This window comes from Trachemys scripta, chromosome 13 (assembly GCF_013100865.1).
Source record: "Trachemys scripta elegans isolate TJP31775 chromosome 13, CAS_Tse_1.0, whole genome shotgun sequence".
Taxonomy (NCBI): Eukaryota; Metazoa; Chordata; order Testudines; family Emydidae; genus Trachemys; species Trachemys scripta.
Window position 1 is genome coordinate 9,664,577 of NC_048310.1, and position 19,799 is coordinate 9,684,375.

Consider the following 19,799-nt stretch of genomic DNA (forward strand, 5'->3'; position numbering starts at 1 on the left):
GATCTACAGCTGAACCCTGATCTTATGAGCACCGATCTTATAAACAACCAGTTATATGACCCATCTTTTGGCTGCCAAATGTGACTTCGATCCTCCAGTTAATGGTCAAGCGGCTGTACAGTTTGAAAAGGCTGAGGGATTTGGCAGCAAAGAAGAGATGCAGCTCTCTCAAACAAAGAGAAATCAGGCACACTGTATCATTCATTACCAGTCGTTATGTAAACTATCACTGAATGATTAAAAATTAACTCAGGGACTGGCCCTGCTGTAATTTGGACATGTTCCGTTTTATAAACTTTTGGATTTAATGAACTCCTTGCTCCCCAGCCAGTTCATAAAATAGGAGTTTTGCTATAGTAACAGTAGCACGACCATCTATGCACCAGTGCGAAGGAGGCTTTGCATTGCTATGACTTAGTCTGGTAGTAAAACACACCCACATAAACCTTGCTTGACACAGGTGCATTAGGGGTTTGCACTGCTGTCAGGATTCAAGATAGCTCCAGCAGCACAAATTTCTCTAGTGGAGACTGAGGTTAGTCTACAAAGCTATGTGAAGAACTTGACGTGTCTAGATATGAAAACATGAACACAACCACTCAGATATTTTGTCTGGAATGTGAGGGTAGTTGGATAAGGGCGTGAACATAAACATTTATAACCTATGCAACCAGAAATAAGAACAATCAAATCAAACTGATAGCCTGGAGGGAAGAACCTTCCTCCTCCCCAACAATGTGCAACATAACACAACTGGCTGGCTGCATTGTTTCCCCACCTCCTTCTGAGTCATCACATAACGAGAGCTGCACGAGATGCCACAGAGGTCTAATCTGATCTGGTAAATCTCATATTCCTCTTAAATAGCTTAAAACCACAAGATTATTGCTCTTTCCCTAATAACTTACCTAATGCGCCTAAATTCTCTGTTAGGAAGATCTTTTGTAAAGGCGGGATGTAAATGACAGCCATCTGCCCCAACAGCGACCCCAGCACAGAATATAAGAACATGCGGTTTCGGAAAAAGCCTATCTCAAAGATCAACTTTGTCTGGGGAAAAAAAAAATGAAATGTCAAATCTTTCAGCCTCTTGTTTGTATGTGAATCTGCACGTTTGTCAGTCTGCCTGTCCAACAGCCAACATCAATAGCCCATTAACGAATTAAAGTTATGTGTATGCTAACTCAGGCAAGCGTAACTTGGTTGTAAATTGGTTAATCGTTACTGTTGTTATAAAACCTAGTTGGTTAATAAGATAAAACCTGAACTTTTTTCAGTTACAATGAAGAAAACGTGCCACTTCCTGTTCAGAATATTTGGATTACCACTAACGTGAAGCATACATTTAAGCTGCTATTTAAAGACAATGCTGATACGGCCATCGTCTGTCTCACCTGAGAACGACATGTCAGGGCATTGAAGAGGTCAAAGAACACAAAACAAGTAAAAGTCATTGTTGTGGTCCTGGGAGTTGTGCCACTTTCAGGAATCTGGAAACACATGTAAAATTCAAGGTTTTATAAAAGCGTGTTAACACAGCACTTTAGTTTAATAACAGCCACCTTTGTTTAAAAAGAAGTCACGGTCAACTTGAAGTCTAATCCAATTATAAAGAGAGAGATAACAGTAGTTCCAGGCACTGCAGCTAGCACCAACCTCAGATCTCAATGACTGCTACCTAAATACCACTGAGGAATTGGGCCTAACTCCCCACTGTCAGTATTTATGTTTTACAATCAAATCTTCAAATATTTTAAAATCTTTGGCCACTGGTGAATTTAGCCAAAAGACTTTTAGAGAATTTATTTTCACGTTATGTCTAATTAGCAATAATTATTGATGTACTACTATACAGATAAAATGTATTCCAAATCCAGTATCATAATAGAGGTCTCTCATTTAGGGGTCAAGTGCTGTAATTTTAAAGTTACTCAGTAATTTGATTAACCTAATATTACTGAACCTGGGCATCAGGATCAGTTTGTACCCTGACATTTCCCTTCAAATGAGTAATTACTGATACTTGTGTGGTTTATGGTGATTTTACTCGGGTACAAATACTCCAGTGAAGGACCCAATTGCAAAGGTTTGCAAACAAAAATAGAGATTACATTGTAGCTGAATTTTGTGGGATAAAAAGTCAGAAGCTAAAACCCTGCAGCCAAATGTACTCCTTGAAATACCTAATAATAGTATTTGTAGTACCTGACACGTACATAGTACTTTTAATCTCTAGACCTCAAGGAACTTTTGAAGGGAGGTTAAGCATTCTTATCCTCATTAGTATAGGTGGGAAACTCAGATACTGAAAGTGAAGAGACTGCACAGCAAGTTAGTAGCAGAGACACGTCGTCCCGAGTCCTCTCCACTGGACATTCTTCCTTCTGAGAAAATTGTCCTTAAAACGTGATGAATTGTGCTCCATGCCAGTGCAAACAAGATGGGATTAAATATTTATCTCACCTCTTTCCAAAAGACAAAGAGGGTCCCACTGATGATAATTATAGCAGACATAAAGATTTTCAGGATCAACGCTCTGCTGAGAATTGTATCCGTAATATTTCGAGGGGGTTGTTTGATGGCATCTTTGTCAACTGGTTCAACTCCCAGGCTGTCATCAGACAAAACAACGTGTAACATGTTTAGCAGATACAGATCTGTTACGTGTTCTAAAACTTTAATGCTGGTGCAAGGAAACAGACAGAGCCCAGGAGGCTGAAATCTTTTGCTTTGTCGCTGAAGGTGCAAAGCACGAGAAACATTAGTGCTAGCTCCTCTATGGTGTCATCATGCCCCAAGCCTGTTCGGGATGGGTGGGGCGAACGTAGGGGTGTCTGGTAAGGAGTTACTGATTTGTGCCCCAACGTGTTATTTATGTATTCGACTTGTAAGATATTGTGCTGGATTAACAGAGGGGAGCTGACAATTTCTATACACCATCCCACAGGTAGATTCAGTCACAAGACCAGTGATTACAAGACATTAAGGCTTTCTTTCAACTGCTACATAAAAATATTTTGTTTTTAAAAAGGTGCTGAGTGCTATATTACTGGACACAGGTTGCCGAAGGCAAGAAACCCAGATGACCAAAACCCAGCTGGACCTGCGTGTGATCGGTGGTGGGTTCACACAGGATAGTGGATCCACTCCCAGTCTATGGGTGGAAGAATTTGGAGATTCCACCCCAAGAGGCCCAGCACCTGACCATGACAACTTTTGTTAACAAAGCCTTGTTAATGCCTTTCAAGTCAATGGAGTTGCATCACTTTTCTCCAAGGCTAATTTTGGCTCATTGTGTAATTTCATTACCTTTGAGCTGGGGGTCCATCCATTATAATGTTGATCCACAAGATCTGCATGGCGTTGAGTGGATTTGGTAAATTGAACACTGTCGACAGAGTGATTAAGCTCAATGCTGAAATGCTCCTGCAAAGGAGACGGAGCAGGAACAACACAACATTACTTCATCCAGCCAAGCCAAAAAGCTGCCCATCACTAGTGCTTCAGCAAGTGTGTACTTACGTGCTAAGCTGAAACCGGACAAAGTTTTTTATATTGTAAAATATTCCCTTTCCCTCCTCTATGGCATTCCTGGAAAGGAGAGAGGTGGTAAATTATAAACTGATGGGTATTCATGATATTTCATATCTAACCTAGTAATCACCTAAGCAACTTTATAGACAAGAGAACAGCCTCTTAGTTTATATTCTCCCCTTTCCTTTCATTTCAATGGAAGTCCAATACCAGGTTAGGACAACTCTAACATGCCGGGGTATCCATACAACCATTTGAGTAAGGGATGATGTTAGAACTAGGAAGCCAGAGATGAGATCTGTCCATTCTGTTTTGGTACATGGACACAAGTGTACATGAGGTATATGTCATTCTGACCACTGTGCCTGCTGGCTCTGTCCTTGTGAACCGCAGGGCATTACAAGCTACAGGAGTCCTTTCTAGAAGCTTCCTGGGTGAGGCAGGCAGAATGGAGCGAGATATGGTGGACAAATCCTCCATATGTGCCTCCAAAGACACAATGGGCTAGACCTGCAGGGGGTGTAAATTAGCATAACTCCACAGATTGCATGCAGATTTGCACCAGCTGAGGATCTGGCCTTTGACATATTTTCAATGCTAGTCACATAGAAACTCATTGCATTCAATGTCAAGAAAGTATCTGAAGCGCAACCTACATTATAGTTGAGAAGTCATCGTCCACCAGTATCATGTTGGCAGCCTCCTTGCTGACATCTGTGCCTGCTTGTCCCATTGCCACCCCAATATCAGCAGATTTTAGGGCCACTGCATCATTGACCCCATCCCCTGTCATTCCCACAATGGCACCCGTGCCTTGCAAAGCCTGTGGAAATGGAGAGATGAATAAATTCAATGCCACCAGGATGGGCTCTTCAAAATAAACGTGCAGCAGGACAATGTTTGTAATTTATATTCCATTGCAGAAGAAGGGTTGCACATCTCGGACGGGAATATGGACTTTAGCAGCCCGGAGGTGCACAAAATACCACGGGTAGTGCACAGAGAAACTGAGATATTCTACTCAGTTAGGGGCTGGATTCCAGAAGTGCACAGCCCCCATTATTTCAGCTCACATCAACAGGAGCAGTGGATACTTCCACTCTCATAGATATTAAGTTGCCCATGTAATCATAGCTCTATTGCATTGACTCCTCTTTCAAAGAGGCCAGTCCTATTCAGCAGGAGACCTGCCAATGACATGGGCGGGAACAGGATCGGTGCCCTAGTTTGGGTTTCCATTTCATATAACAGTGTTGGGAGGCAATCAGTACCTTTATGATTTTTAGCTTGTGCTTTGGACTTGTTCTGAAGAAAACAGAAACCTGGACGATGAAGAGGAAAAAAGGGTGAAAAAAGCTATCAGACTCATGCTGTTTTAAGTGGAATCCTACAGCACTATTGGAAACAGTTTAAAAAACATTACATTTTTGACTGCAGACGATAACTCTGACTCTGCCACATGGTCCAGCTCTTCCCCAGACATGGCTTTCAGTTTCCCATTACTGAGTCCAATACTCCGTCCTGCACAGAAAACCCAACATAAGAGCAGTCCATTATCACCAGGAGTGGCTAATTATTTTCTGATTTGAAACAAAAGACCCCGTTTAAGAGGATCACAGAAAATGACTATGAGCTGGTGTCACCTACGGAGGCATGGGAAAAAAATTTCTCTTTCGAGATCTCTAATGCGTCAATCATGCATTTCTTACTCATTGAGAATTTTGCATGAGTGCAGAGTTAGATGAACCGAACTGGGTACAATATTAAGGTGCATTTCCACAGAGGGTAATTTAGTTTTGCAGGGGAATAACCTTCGGAGAGAACAGGATAGTTCATGTGTTTCGATTTGCAGGGACTCTGTCTAATCATTTTCTTTGGGTGAAAACAAGGCAGCATTTCAACGCCTCTGCCATGGACTTTGCAATGGATTCATCTCCTGAACATACGGTAAGCAGAACAGCATCACACTGGGCCAGACCCTCAGCTGCCGTCAATCAGCAGATTTCCAATGACGATAGTTAGAGCAATGAAAATTGACCCCATCTGAGGATTTGTTGTTCCAGTTTCTGCTGCTTGCATGATTTATTTCTAACGGCAATTTGAAAACCCTACATGGAATAACTGGATATACAGAGATGTTTGCATGTGATATTAAAAGAGACATGAATCCCAGCGAGGACATTTTTCTCATCTGTTTAAGGGTATCAGCAGTAACTTTACATTGCTGCTACAGTGGATTTTATATTGCTGGAAATGGATCCATACTGCTTTTGTAATTAGATCACTACAGTTAACTAGATTTGTTTCAGCGGACCAGAAAAATGACCTCATCACACATTAAGTGGTGGGGACATTTGTATGGCTTGTTGGAAAAGGTGTGTTGGCCCTTTAAGGGTGGCTAGAGAGCTGGTTACCTGCTACATTGGGGTGGCCAACCTGTGGCTCCGGAGTATCTCTTCAGAGGTTAATATGCGGCTCCTTGTACAGGCACCGACTCCGGGGCTGGAGCTACAGGCACCAACTTTCCAATGTGCCGGGGGGTGCTCACTGCTCAACCCCTGGCTCTGCCACAGGCCTGCCCCTCACTCCACCCCTTCCCGCCCCCTCCCCTGAGCCTGCCATGCTCTCGCTCCCCCCCAGAGCCTCCTGCACGCCACAAAACAGGTGATTGGGAGGTGCGGGGTGTGTGTGTGTGTGTGTGTGTGTGCGCGCTGACTGACGGGACTGCAGGTTGGTGGGAGGCACTGGGAGTGTGGGGGGGAGCTAATGGGGGGCTGCTGATGTATTACTGTGGCTCTTTGGCAATGTACATTGGTAAATTCTGGCTCCTTCTCAGGCTCAGGTTGGCCACCCCTGTGCTACATGAAGGCAGCTCCATACCAGGTCAGCACGGGGGTGCTAGCCCATGCTCCCCACCAGGTGACTGGACAAGAAGGAGACTATTTATGCGCATGACACATATGATACAAGACCTAGGTCAGGCCGAGCAGCACCCACCCTCCCGCCCATGGAAGTACTTGAAATACAACCTGCTGTGGGGGCATTATGCTAGTCATTCTTTTCTTGGGGGACTGGGGAGGAATTTTTTCATCATTGCCAGATTGGCCAAGGGGAGGTGGGTTACTTTGCTGTCCCCACAGTGGGCTGGGGGTTTAGTGGGGACACCGAATGAAAGGGGGGTTAGACTATGATATCACCACTCATTATGTAAGCTTTGGGCAGATGTCCAGTGCCGGTATTCCGACGGGAATGGATATAATGATCTGATCAAATGGATTAGAAAAGGATTTAAAGGGAGGTATTCTTTAAAGGAGTGGAAACAATGGGAATTCAGGGCTTGTAGGACTGGTACAGCAAGGAGCCAACACTGTCCTTCTTTATAGCCCCCCCCCCCCCTTTATCTCTTGTACAGGATACAGGGGAGAGCTGCCAGCAGCCCCCAGGTATATGTAAATGATCATGGAATTATCTGCATTGTACAATTTTATCTGCCGGGTACTCCCAGACATTTAGGAATAAAGCTGCAACCTAATTAAATCACACCCAGTGTCTCCTGTCCTTCCGACCAGGGCCGGCTTTAAGCCGATTCCCCTGATTCCCTGGAATGGGGCCCCGCACCTTAGGTGTCTTTTACATTTTTTTTTTTTTTTTTTACACTCACCCGGCGGCAGGGGTGGGGTCCGCTCCGGTGGCATTTCGGCAGCGGGGGAGGGGCCGCTCCGGGGCTTCAGCAGCATTTCAGTGGCGGGGGGTCCTTCGGTGCCGCGGACCCAGAGCAGACCCCCTGCTGCCGAAGTGCCGCCGAAGCCCTGGACCGCCATCGGCTATTCAAATCGGGCCCCACCCTTCATAAAGCCGGTCCTGCTTCCGACATAGCCAGACAAAGTGCACTACTGTATAATGTCACATCTGGAACTCAAGGAATCTACTGCAACAAATCATTAATGATCTGGATGATGGGATGGATTCCGCCCTCAGCAAGTTCACGGATGACACTAAGCTGGAGGAAAGGTAGATATGCTGGAGGGTAGGGATAGGGTCCAGAGTGACCTAGACAAATTGGTGGATTGGGCCAAAAGAAATCTGATGAGGTTCAGTGAGGACAAGTGCAGAGTCCTGCACTTAGGACGGAAGAATCTCATGCACTTCTACAGGCTGGGGACTGATTGGCTAAGTGGCAGTTCTGCCGAAAATGACCTGAAGATTACAGTGGATGAGAAGCTGAATATGAGTCAACAGTGTGCCCTTGTTGCCAAGAAGGCTAACAGCATATTGGGCTGCATTAGTAGGAGCATTGCCAGCAGATCGAGGTAAGTGATTATTCCCCTCTATTCGGCATTGGTGAGGCCATATCGGGAGTATTGTGTCCAGTTTTGGCCCTCCCACTACAGAAAGGATGTGGACAAATTGGAGAGAGTCCAATGGAGGGAAATGAAAATTATTAGGGGGCTGGGACACATGACTTATGAGGAGAGGCTGAGGGAACTAGGCTTATTTAGTCTGCAGAAAAGAAGAGTGAGGGGGAATTTGATAGCAGCCTTCAACTACCTGAAGAGGGGGGGTCCAAAGAGGATGGAGCTCAGCTGTTCTCAGTGGTAGCAGATGACAGAACAAGGAGCAATGGTCTCAAGTTGCAGTGGGGGAGGTTATGTTGGATATTAGGAAACACTATTTCACTAGCAGGATGGTGAAGTACTGGAATGGGTTACCTAGGGAGGTGGTGGAATCTCCATCCTTAGAAGTTTTTAAGGCCCGGCTTGACAAAGCCTTGGCTGGGATGACTTAGTTGGGGTTGGTCCTGCTTTGAGCAGGGGGTTGGGCTAGATGACCTCCTGAGGTCTCTTCCAACCCTAATCTTCTATGATTCTATGAAACGAAAAGAAAGGTAAATGGGCTACATTTATCTTATGAAGTTCAATAAAATACATAAGATTTGATGTTGGTCTGACAGACAATGCAAAATGTGGGGAAATAGCTAATTGTTACCGATAGCCATGGCAGTTTCCAAGGCATCTCCAGTTATCATCTTCACAGATACACCAGACTCAAAGAGGAGTTGAACGGCTTCTTTAACTCCAGCTCTTGGTGGGTCAATTATTCCAACCAGCCCTAAAAATGTTAGTCTGCCAAGTTCTGGACCTGAAGCCAGAGCAAGTACTAAAGAAAGAGGGGGGGGGGGGGGGGCAAAGGACCAAGTTATTCCACATTAGTTTCCATATAAGAATCCATAGTACATTTAGTTTGATGTTTTCAAAGATTCTTAATCAGACTTCCACTTTTGCAGATGAAAATCAGGTAGTTAGGCCATGTCTAGTCACAAATTTATCTGGGCTTAATTGGGCTGGTTTAGTTATAACAGTGCAACTTTAGTGTGTGGATTCTCTTCTCTCAGTTTAAAATTCGGTTTCTTGGTTCAGGTTGAGTCTGTAAACTTACCAACACTGGTAAGAGAGTGCCTACACACAGAGATGCACCGATTTAACTAAATCAGGACAAAATTATATGTTTAAACTTGTGCATAGACCAGGCTCCTTGACTGGAGCTAAACCAAAATAAGCCACACTTCAATTAAAATAAGTGTCTACCCAGAGGCTTGCATCAGTTGAACTAAATCTGTTAAAAACCATATCTTTAGTTAAAACCATGAAACTTTCCAGGTACACAAGGCCACAAATATTTAGATGCTGTAATTTGTGTCTAAAAATCTAATTCTACAGTTCTTGAATTTACCGCATTGATTTACAAGTGTAACTTTCAGAATACTTCGTCAGATGTGTGTATGAAAGTGTTTCAAATCAGTTGCTTGGGCCAATCACTTTTCTGCAGGATAGTAATTAAAGATTCATACTGTGAGATCATGGTGATGTTCCTGTGTCATTTGCTTTTTGTAACTTGTGAAATTTATAAATATTCAAAAATACATATATTTATATACAAGAGAAGGCCAAGGGGCGGGATGGACCGATAACAGTCTTCAAACCTCTAAAAAAACAACAAAGAGTCTGGTGGCACCTTAAAGACTAACAGATTTATTAATCTGTTAGTCTTTAAGGTGCCACCAGACTCTTTGTTGTTTTTGTAGATACAGACTAACACGGCTACCCCCTGATACTTGAAACCTCTAAAAGGTTACTATAAAGACGACAGTGGTCAATTGTTCTCCATGTCCAGTAACTGGCTTTATTTGAAGCAGGGAAGATCTAGGTTTCATATTAGGAAAAACTTTCTATCAGGATAGTTAAGTACTGGAATAACGCTCCAAAGGAGGCTGTGGAATCCCTGTCATCGGAGGTTTTTAAGAACAGGTTAGACAAACACCTGCAGGGGTGGTCTAGATATACTTGGTCCTGCCTCACCACAGGGGGCTGGACTAGATGACCTCTTGAGGCTCCTACCATGTTTCTCTGATTCTATATAGTCTGTCTGTGGGACATATGTTGATATGAAGTAAGAGTCAAACTGAGGGCTAGATATTTCCCTAATAAAAAAAAAATAAATCAACCAACATCACTTGTAAAAACTTGATGCTGAAATATAGGGCCTGATCCCATTCCCAGTGAAATCAATGGGAGGGATTTCAAATTGGGCCACAGCAGGCCCCCAGGGCAAAGTCCTGAAATCCTGACACAGACTATGCTCAGTCTTTACAAAGGCAAGATTCCCATTGGCTTCCATGTATCACTTCTGAATGTGCTTTTTGTTGCTGTTGAAATAGTTCTGATCAAAGCCTGGCTACGGAACAGAGTATGCAAGGTACAGTGTTCAGTTTGTTAGTGACAACATTAACCTATGTCTCAGACTATTGCAATTGTCCGTGGAGGAAAATTGTTCACACTCTCCAGCGGTTGTGTACAGTTCCTTTGCATTTCACTGATATAAACCACCAAGAAATAAAGATTTTTATTAGAAAATTAGCAGCCAACAAACTCAGGACAAGGCTCTTGGAAACAGAGGGGAAATATAAAAACATCAGGCCTGATCCTGCTGCCGTTACTCATATGAGTAACGACAATAACTGACACTATATTTTCTAACAATTTCCCCCAAACACTCCCTAGTGTTAAATACAGTAAGTATTCTTGCGCTCATTTTACATGTGAGATCTGGAGCAGGTAGGTGTTGTGACTTGACTCAAGACACAGAAAATCACTACCAGAGTTGGGCCTGGAAATCAGGAATTCCTGCTCCCAATCTGTGCTGATTTCCCTAAAACACCCAGCCCTTCCTTGGGACAACTAACATAAGTAAGGGCCAAGTGACTGATCCTTTTATGTTCCACTATGCAGGAGCAAATTGCACCTGAGGTTTTTTACAATGGGCCAGATCCTCTCCTGGCCAGTATTTTATTAGAGACAGCAAGGACACTGGCAGATGCCTGGTTATTGCTAGGTGGAGACGAATTCCATGGGGTGAAAATGGGGGGTTGGTTCTTACTGAAAAATACTTTGCTGCTGCTCTATACAGAATCATCCTTCTCCTGCAACTTGTGCATGAGGCACTAGAGAAGCAAAGAGTTATTATTATTCTTGTTATTGGAAAACATACAGATCGGATAACCTGTAAGCTTAAAGGACGCAATACTAACTGACCCCGCAGGCCTAGAGATCCCATTCTTCTCTCTTCCTGGACATAGGAGGCTTTCTGCTGTGGCGTGAGAGGCAGTGGGATGCCACCATTGTTATACATGGTACAATACTGAATAACTTCTTCAAAGGCTCCCTTCATAAAATAAATATCTTCCTGCCCCTTTAAAATAAGAAGACAAGTTACATCATTAAAAAATATTGACAATGTTAAAGCCTTTACATCTGAGATATGCAGGTTCCCTTGTTAGTGCCGTTATCTAACCCATAAAACACATGGACACATGCCTCTTACAGAATGTAGCATTTCTGTGGTGCACACTTTATAGACTGAATCCGAGTGACCCTGGTAGTGAAAAAGTTGTTTTTTTTAAAAATAGAGAATAAAATTAAACTTGGACAATTAAAGCAGGCAGGGCAACAAAGGATGCAGTTTCTCAGAAATGTTGTCCATTTTTCCCTATTGAAATTTTGATGCAAAAAATCATTGACATTTTTATTTGATTTGATTTGATTTGATTTTTTACTAGTTTTACAGCTGTTTGCAAAACAGGATGAATTTTTCTCAAAAATTTACATTGAAATCTCATCCTGGTTTTTTTTCAGTGCTATCCACAATGTCAAAACAAAAGGTCATTGAAATGGTGGCTTTTGAAAATTATGATGTAATTTATGAAAGCACCGTCTACCTGTGTCTGAAATCCTTTGTATGGCTACTGCCTAATAAACTTCACTTCATTTCCATTGGCATTTACATACAAGATAGGAAACACGAAGCCAGTCTATATAACTGTTGTTGTACCTGATTTTTCAGCGTGCATTTTACTGCCATCCACTTTTGCTCCGAGCTAAATGGAATTTCCTTCTTTCTTATATAAATATCTTTTATATCACTTAATTCCATCTAAAATAAGGAAATTAAAAATATTATTGTAATACTAAACAATGCTAGTTTTTGCACATATTCTGTATAGCACCTTTACGTACCGTGAGTTACCAACATTAAACAATGATCACATGTCTTTATGCAGTAGTGTTTTACAGATGAGGACAGAGAAGCAAAGCGAGAGATTAAGGCCCACAGTTTCAGAAGCTTTTGCTTATCTGGGCTGCCTAATTTGATATACCTTAAGCCTGTATGGAGGTTTGTCTAAAAGATCTGCTCTAGGAATTATTTTGGGGAAGTTCTATGGTTATGCAGAAGGTCAGACCAGAAGATCCCAATGGTTCCTCCTGGCTTTAGAATTTATGAAAAGCCCAATTTTCAGAAGTGCTAAGTAGCCATGATGCTCATTGACTTCATCTGCAGTTGTGGATGTTCAACTCTGAAATTCAGGGCCTTGGTGTCTTAATCCGGGCATGCAGAAATTAATCAACATTTAGGCCTATGTAGCTTTCCCAAGTCTGTGTCAAAGCTCAGAATAGAAACCAAAATTCCTGACTCCCGGTCTTGTGCTTTAATTACAGGACCATAGTTCTGTTGATTCATACACATTCCACCCTTCAAAAAAGAGGGAGATTGTAAATAATGAGCTATGGTTTCATTTATTTCCTGTAGCCTCAGCTTAGAAAGGAACTTGAACTCCAAAAAGCCCCCTCAGGGTCTTCCTCTAGTGAGCTGACAACTTGAAAAACAATTCAATTTAAAAATACATTCTGTCCAAATCATGACATATTGATTCATATTTAACATGCTGAATATCACGTAGTCAGATAAGCCATGCCCTGCACTTAAGTTGCTACATTCCGAAGGTTCCATTTTGGGGTGTGTTTCCTGCCACTGGTTTTGACCGCTTTGTAAAAATCACTCAACTCTGGTACTTTTCCAAATCACAATGGTAGCATTCCTACAGGTAAAAGTGACTACATAAGGTGCAATGCAGTGCTAAATCAGGCCCATTATTTGTGGTGGACAATATTTTGCACTCTAGACAAGAAGGTCAATAGAACATTCAATAGAGTTTGTTTTTCCACAACTGTAGGAAAAAAGGTAAGAAAGTAACAGATGACAAAAATACAAGAAAACCCTATGCCATGACTTCTAATTTGGCTTGTGCCTGTTCATTTGTCTGCTGTTTTCTCACTGGTGTCTGCAGAACAATGGAAAGGAGTCTGATTCCAGCCCAAAAGAAATCCATTGTGCAGTGTAATTACACAAGCCAGCCAAGTAAAACCCTTATTTCTATAGCATGGAAACGCTCTGTGAAGGTGTTTTGCCTGTGGCAGGAGGTATACAGGCATGTGTGTGTAAGCTGGGGTGTAGGGGACAAAGATTCTTGCAAGAAGGACCAAAAAGAAGCAAGAAGAATCTGAAGTCAGTCTGTTCAATTACTGGCTGCAATTAATAATGTCCAATGAATTCAGTTTATTTTGCAAGTTTCTGGGTTACTAAAGGATCATATTCTCTCTCTTTCTCCCCCGTGCTTAGCTATTATTTTACTGCCTACACAGAACCTGACCCTAGTTTGAAGAAATCTGCAACAGACAAACAAATATAAGAAACCCTACCTTCATTGCCAGCGCAATAAGGGCTCCCTCCGTTGGCTGACCCATCACAGTATTTTTTCTGATAATAGCATTATTAGCGACACAGCCAGCCTAAAAGTGATATATTTGCATACATTATGTTTATATAAAATATTATACATTACATATCTCCCTCTAATGAATTGGTAAGATATCACAGAGCTATAATGACAACTTTCAATTCATGTCAAGTAGAGCGAAACTAAGGAGGTGGGGTCCAGATCCAGAGTAGGTTAAAACCCAAGGTCAGCATTTGGCATCAAGGCTGAATTTGAGGGCTAAGGATCAAGTTCAGGGGCACAACCATCGCATAATATTTTGGATCAAAATACCAGCAATTTCACAAGATGTCTCTTGCACTTTTCCACCCTTTTGAGGCACTTCCAAATCGGTAGCACTGGTAAAAATATTTAATATTTCAAATTTTGAAAAATGAACAAGAAAATGTTGGACTATATTTTCATGATTTCCCCCTCTTTGAATCAGCTCTACAAATCAGACCTGGAAAGATTAGTCCCTTCTAATTGTGGCTTTAACATGCAATCAGGGCCAGCTCTAAATTTTTTGTCACCCCAAGCAAAAAAAAAAAAAAAAAAGCTGCCCCACCGAAACAACCCCCCGCCCAAGCGCCACACTGGCCTGCCGCAACAACCCCCCGCCGAAACAAACACCCCTCCGAGCGCCGCCCTGCCCCACCCTGCCGAAACAACCCCCCCGAGCGCCACCCTGCCCCGCTGAAACAACCCCCCCGAGCGCCGTGCCGCCCCGCCGAAACAAACAACCCTCCAGAGTGCCATCCTGCCGAACCAAAAAAAAAAAAAAAAAAAAAAAAAACCCTGAGCGCCGCTCCGCCATCCGAAGATTGGCCGCCCCTTACAAGGTGCCGCCCCAAGCACGTGCTTGGTTGGCTGGTGCCTGGAGCCGGCCCTGCATGCAATATAAATCTGAGGGGTGGCTTTGGATCTAACCCTTCCCAAAATTGAAAGGCGATTAAATCTGAGCTTCCAGTTCAGGCCATTTGCACATGCAAGTATCTGATTTCCGCATACAATGGTGTGTGCAAAATTAGTAGTAAAATTGCACATGCGTGTCTATGAAAATCAGATCCCCAGGACCCTTTGAAACCAATGCAGATTCTGCCTAACCAGCTGGCTGTATTTTGGAATTGTAGCTACTCTATACAAACAAAAACGTATAATGTTAATTGTTCCTTGCTCTATGCATCACCCCTGCACAAACTCTCATCCAAAACTGCACAGCATTTCTGCAAGCCAATGTCTCTGGCCTCTCCCTAGATATTTCTGATGATTGTCACCTGCTGTAAATCATGGTCATGTCTGATATAATAACTGCACAAAACCCTTCTTTAGGTCCTCTTGCTATAGCAAGGACAGGTTCAATTAGAGTCAATAAAAAGTGCAGTTTCAGTAACATTCATCGTACAAGGAGAGCATCATAAATTATAATCGAGTGACAATGGAGTAGTTTGATTCATATTTTATACTTACCTCCACTAGCTTTCCTACTGAGACATTGGAAAATTCCTTAATCACTTCCTTTGATGGTAACAGACATACACTTCCTTTCCCACTGAATCCAACCCCGCTCACCTAGGGGGAAATAAATTTGGAAGGTACATACATAAAATTTCCCAGCGTCTAGCTGAAATATATGACTATCAATATTTTCTCCTTATACAGCACACCTCCTCTGGGGACATTTCTGATCTATTTTCAAGGCATGCTGGGATTAATGTGTTTTGCTGGGAGCAATATTTATAGCTAAGGTTGCAAATACTGTAATAATCAAAGTGCAGTACTATTTAGGGACGAGAAAACTCACTTTGCCGTATTTCAGTCCTATTTGTTCATCCTGGGTACAGTTCAATCAATGGGCCAAATTCTTAGTTAGGTGCAGCTATGTTAGATTTGCTAGCTCAAATACAATATACTAACCTATGCTCCTGTTTTATGATTATTGATTGTTGAAGGTGCGACTCTCCACTGTCTTATATGGTAGTAGTTTACACTCACTATGCATTGGTGTGATGACAACATGTAAGGCCATGGCTAATCAGGCCCCATGGCTATAAAATAAATAAATAAAGGGAGGATCAAGTCAACCTGCTAGAAATTGGTTGAAAATGTTGAAAATGTTTCTGCTCGAAATGCCAACAGCAGCATTAGCACTGGTGGCAGGACCGACTAAATATTCTAACATTTGTATTTATGCTCATGATATTTCTGGGAGCTTTGTGTGCAAAGCATATGTGATTTCAAACACGCTCTTTCAAGTACAGCATGCTCACTTTGCACGAGCAGCTTCTGTGACGATGGGGCCTCATTCAGCATTCCTTCAACACCCCACTCTCCCATTCATGCCAGCGGGAACTTCAAATGCACAAGGAATAAGCCCGTAGTCTAATATAAAAACAACTTATATAGGCATTGACCATGCAAAGAACTGAGACGGATGGATGTCCAGGACTGGAATTTGAGCAATCTTTTGTGGGCTTGAATGATGAAGTTTATATAATTTCATGGACCATACCTCTGCCTGGAATCCATCTGAGGTTACTAGCTGAGTTACTGTCATCTCATTGGCTGTCAAAGTCCCTGTCTTATCTGAACAGATGACATTGCAGCAACCTGATGGGAGGAACATTTGGTTTTAATCAGAGCTAATACAATGTGCAAATGAGCAACTAGATTAGATGCCATAGAAATGTTATAACGTGTTACTTGTACGTTACAAACATGAGCCGTTACCGGCAAAGATCTATGTGAGAGAAAGAACAAAATACAAAAAGCTGGGTGAGTTTTCTAACCCCTCATTAAGGACTAAGAGAAAACCAGTGCAAACATGTTTGTGCCTCTCCCGTGGCTTGATAAGGCATTGCGCTACCATGTATCTGATTTGGGTTTGGGATCTGGTAGGAGACAGCTGTTGGAAGGAAGGTTCCATCACTCTTGAACATCACATGTTGCATGGTTCAGAGAAGGTGTTAATTTCTGAGGAAGCGATCAGTTTCTCAGAGCTGCAAGGTCATGACTGACAAGCTGGGAGGAAATATGGGAAAAAAAGATAAAATCCTAGCAGCCTGAGACCGATGATGAGACAGTGGGTGCCCAGGCACCCAAAGACTCACTCAACAGTTCATCATTCTCTTGGACAATGGTGCAAGGGGGTTCCCAATGACACCTATTTTTGTTTTGGGTCAAGATGGGTTCAAGACCCTGCTCCACCACAAACTTTTTATGGGACCTTGGGCAAGTCATTTAACCTCATAGGGTATGTCTACACTGCAATAAAACATCCACAGCTGGCCTGACTCAGCTATCTCAGGCTTGCAGGGCCCGGGTTGTGGGCTATAAAATTGCAGTTTAAATGTCTGAGCTTGGAGAGCTACACAACAATTTTATATCCCTACCACCCAATCCCCTTAAGTCTTTGTCAGCAGACGTGGGCCATCTACGGGTGTTTTGGTGCAGTCTAGACATACCCTCTGTGTCTCAGGGTATGTCTACACTACCCGCTGGATCGCCAGGTGGTGATCGATCTATTCGATTTATCGCGTCTAGTGTAAACGCGATAAATCGATCCCCGATTGCTCTGCCGTCGACTCCTGTACTCCACTGTGGTGAGAAACGGAAGCAGAGTCAATGGGGGAGCAGCGGCAGTCGACCCTGAGCCATGAGGACGCGAGGTAAGTCGACCTAAGATACGTCAACTTCAGCTACGCTATTCTCGTAGCTGAAGTTGCATATCTTAGGTTGATCCCCCCCCAGTGTAGACCAGGCCTCAGTTCCCTATTTGTACAATGGGAATAAAAGCTGTTCCCTACCTCACAAGGTTGTTGGGAAGATAAATACATTGAAGATTGTGAGGTGATTAGTTATGACAATAATGGGGGCCATAAGAGTCCCTAAGGCAGATAGGATGCTGAGAGAAGCAATTCCACATTCAAACTCTGCTTTGAAATAATAAAACATTCAATACAAATACAATACAATTCAACACAAATTCTGGACCTGATTCTCATTTACACTAATGCCTCTTTGCACTGCACTGACAATTGAAGCAGAGTTAGAGTAGGAGTGAATTAGACTGATGCCCATTTTAGGGCCAGTTTACACTGCTACCACAGTACAAAGAGGCTTTAATGTAAAGGAAAATCAGGTCCTCTAATTTTAGTCACTTAAATGGACGGAATCATTTCCATTGGAGGTGGCAAAAAGGGTTGAGCTCAGATATGGTGATGATGACGAGGGCCGTATAAGAACCCAGACAGAAGAAAACAGATTGGCCTGTGATTAAGTTAATTGCAATTTTGAAGGATTAGTGCAGAGCAAATCATTATCTTTAATTAGTCTGAATTTAATTATTTACAGAATTAAATAAAAAGTTGAATGAAGGACAAATGCTCTTTACAAATGTTTTGTGGACTTGTGTCATTAACAAGTAGGAGAACGTTGCTCCTTGTAATGCTTGGATATTATCACAAAGGCCCTAGTTATTGTCTGAAAAGGCACATTTAGGGCTGGCACTTTTAGAATCCAATCAATTCTTTATGAGGTTGGGGCAGGCAGCTCCACATGTCCTGGCGTTAGAGTCAGTGCAGATAAGATGGAGAAAAGCGTGAGAGGACTCTGTTGTTGCTTAGCAAACAAGGTCCCTGATCCTGGAGACCTAACAAGGGCAAAAAGGAACACAATTTGGGGGAGGGATAGCTCAGTGGTTTGAGCATTGGCCTCCTAAACCCAGGATTGTGAGTTCAATCCTTGAAGGGGCCACTTGGGATGTGGGGTAAAATCAGTACTTGCTAGTGAAGGCAGGAGGCTGGACTCAATGACCTTTCAAGCTCTCTTCCAGCTCTAGGAGATAGGATATCTCCATTAATTATTATAATTGCTTTCAATAGCAGGGAGATAAACACCAGGGAGAGAGAAGAACCATTTACGCTAAGGACAATGTTGGCAGAAGAACAAATGGGGCTAAACTGGACATGAATAAATTTAGGCTGGAAATTAGAAGATTTTTTACCATCAGAGGAGTGAGGTACTAGAACAGCCTTTCAATGCAAGTAGAGGAGGCAAACCACCTAACTTGTTTTAAGATGGAACTTGATACATTTATAAATGGGATTATGAGACAGGGTTGCCTGTGATAGCCGGGGACTGGACTCAGAGAGCCAGGAGGTCCCTCACAGTCCTATGTTCCGTGTTCCTCAGTCAATGGGAGTTATATCTGTGTCATAAATGCCGGGTAAGGCTCCCCAGTAGCCAGGTGAAGCTGCATGATGCTGTCTTGTGCTTCTAGACCCTTGTAGTTAAATGCATTCCATCATCAGCATTTAGAGGGGTGCTCAATAAAGGAAATCTCTGTTTCCCCCTATGCAATGCTCCATACTAACCCACAGGGCCAGGGACGCTACTAGGAGACAGTGATTTTGGGGGTGCCAATGTGAAGAGGAGGCAGAGGAGTATCAGTGAGGTGGGCAGGTAGACAGGGAAGAACAGCAGGTGAGTTGGCCTATACCATTGTGCCAGTTGCTCTAGTGCAGGGGCAGCAGCTGCCTTCCAGCCAGGTACAGGACAGGAGAAGCATATGGACCAACAGAGTGGGACGGAAGTGAAGAGGCAGGCCTGGGTCCATGAGCAAGATAGGTAGGTCTTAGGAGGAGAGAACAGCTGGTCAGGGACAGCAATTCCATGGAAAGAAAGGGTTACCACAGCACATTAGCCTTTTGATCTCGGCAGTGTTCCTGGTATACCACGTTAGTGGCCCTTGGGACTAAAGGAAGAGGATGAAGAACATGGTGGGGGGTGAAGAGGAAGAGAGACAATTTTAAAGAATTTGGGTTATGGGGTTGCTCCAGCCCTTGGTTCAAATCACAACACCAGTCCCCTGGGTTATCTAAGCAAGCTAGTAGCCAATTTAGTTGCAGATTTGTATTGACTGGACATGAATACATGGCTTTGTTTTGGTGTGACCATCATCAGCCTTACCTAGAGTTTCTACTATGGGAAGCTTCTTCACAATCACTCTTTTCTTCGCCATCCTTAGAACGCCCAGCACCAGCGTCACTGTGACCACAATGGGCAGCCCCTCTGGGATGGCAGCCACAGCCAGGCTGGGTTGCAGTATCACAAAAGA

General features: G+C 43.0%; 1 protein-coding gene across 1 annotated transcript in view; it reads right to left on the reverse strand.

Moving 5' to 3' along the window:
- Positions 1–19,799, reverse strand: part of ATP2C2 (ATPase secretory pathway Ca2+ transporting 2) — a 45,805-nt gene that overhangs the window by 557 nt on the left and 25,449 nt on the right. The window contains exons 12-26 of the mRNA XM_034788813.1: positions 19,652–19,776; positions 16,194–16,291; positions 15,152–15,253; positions 13,626–13,715; positions 11,920–12,021; positions 11,124–11,280; positions 8,521–8,691; positions 4,958–5,055; positions 4,806–4,856; positions 4,191–4,357; positions 3,523–3,591; positions 3,310–3,426; positions 2,464–2,611; positions 1,395–1,490; positions 909–1,050 (exon numbers count right to left, since the gene is read on the reverse strand). Of these exons, the coding sequence (XP_034644704.1) occupies positions 909–1,050; positions 1,395–1,490; positions 2,464–2,611; positions 3,310–3,426; positions 3,523–3,591; positions 4,191–4,357; positions 4,806–4,856; positions 4,958–5,055; positions 8,521–8,691; positions 11,124–11,280; positions 11,920–12,021; positions 13,626–13,715; positions 15,152–15,253; positions 16,194–16,291; positions 19,652–19,776 (1,733 nt within the window). The remainder of the gene's footprint in view (positions 1–908; positions 1,051–1,394; positions 1,491–2,463; positions 2,612–3,309; positions 3,427–3,522; positions 3,592–4,190; positions 4,358–4,805; positions 4,857–4,957; positions 5,056–8,520; positions 8,692–11,123; positions 11,281–11,919; positions 12,022–13,625; positions 13,716–15,151; positions 15,254–16,193; positions 16,292–19,651; positions 19,777–19,799) is intronic.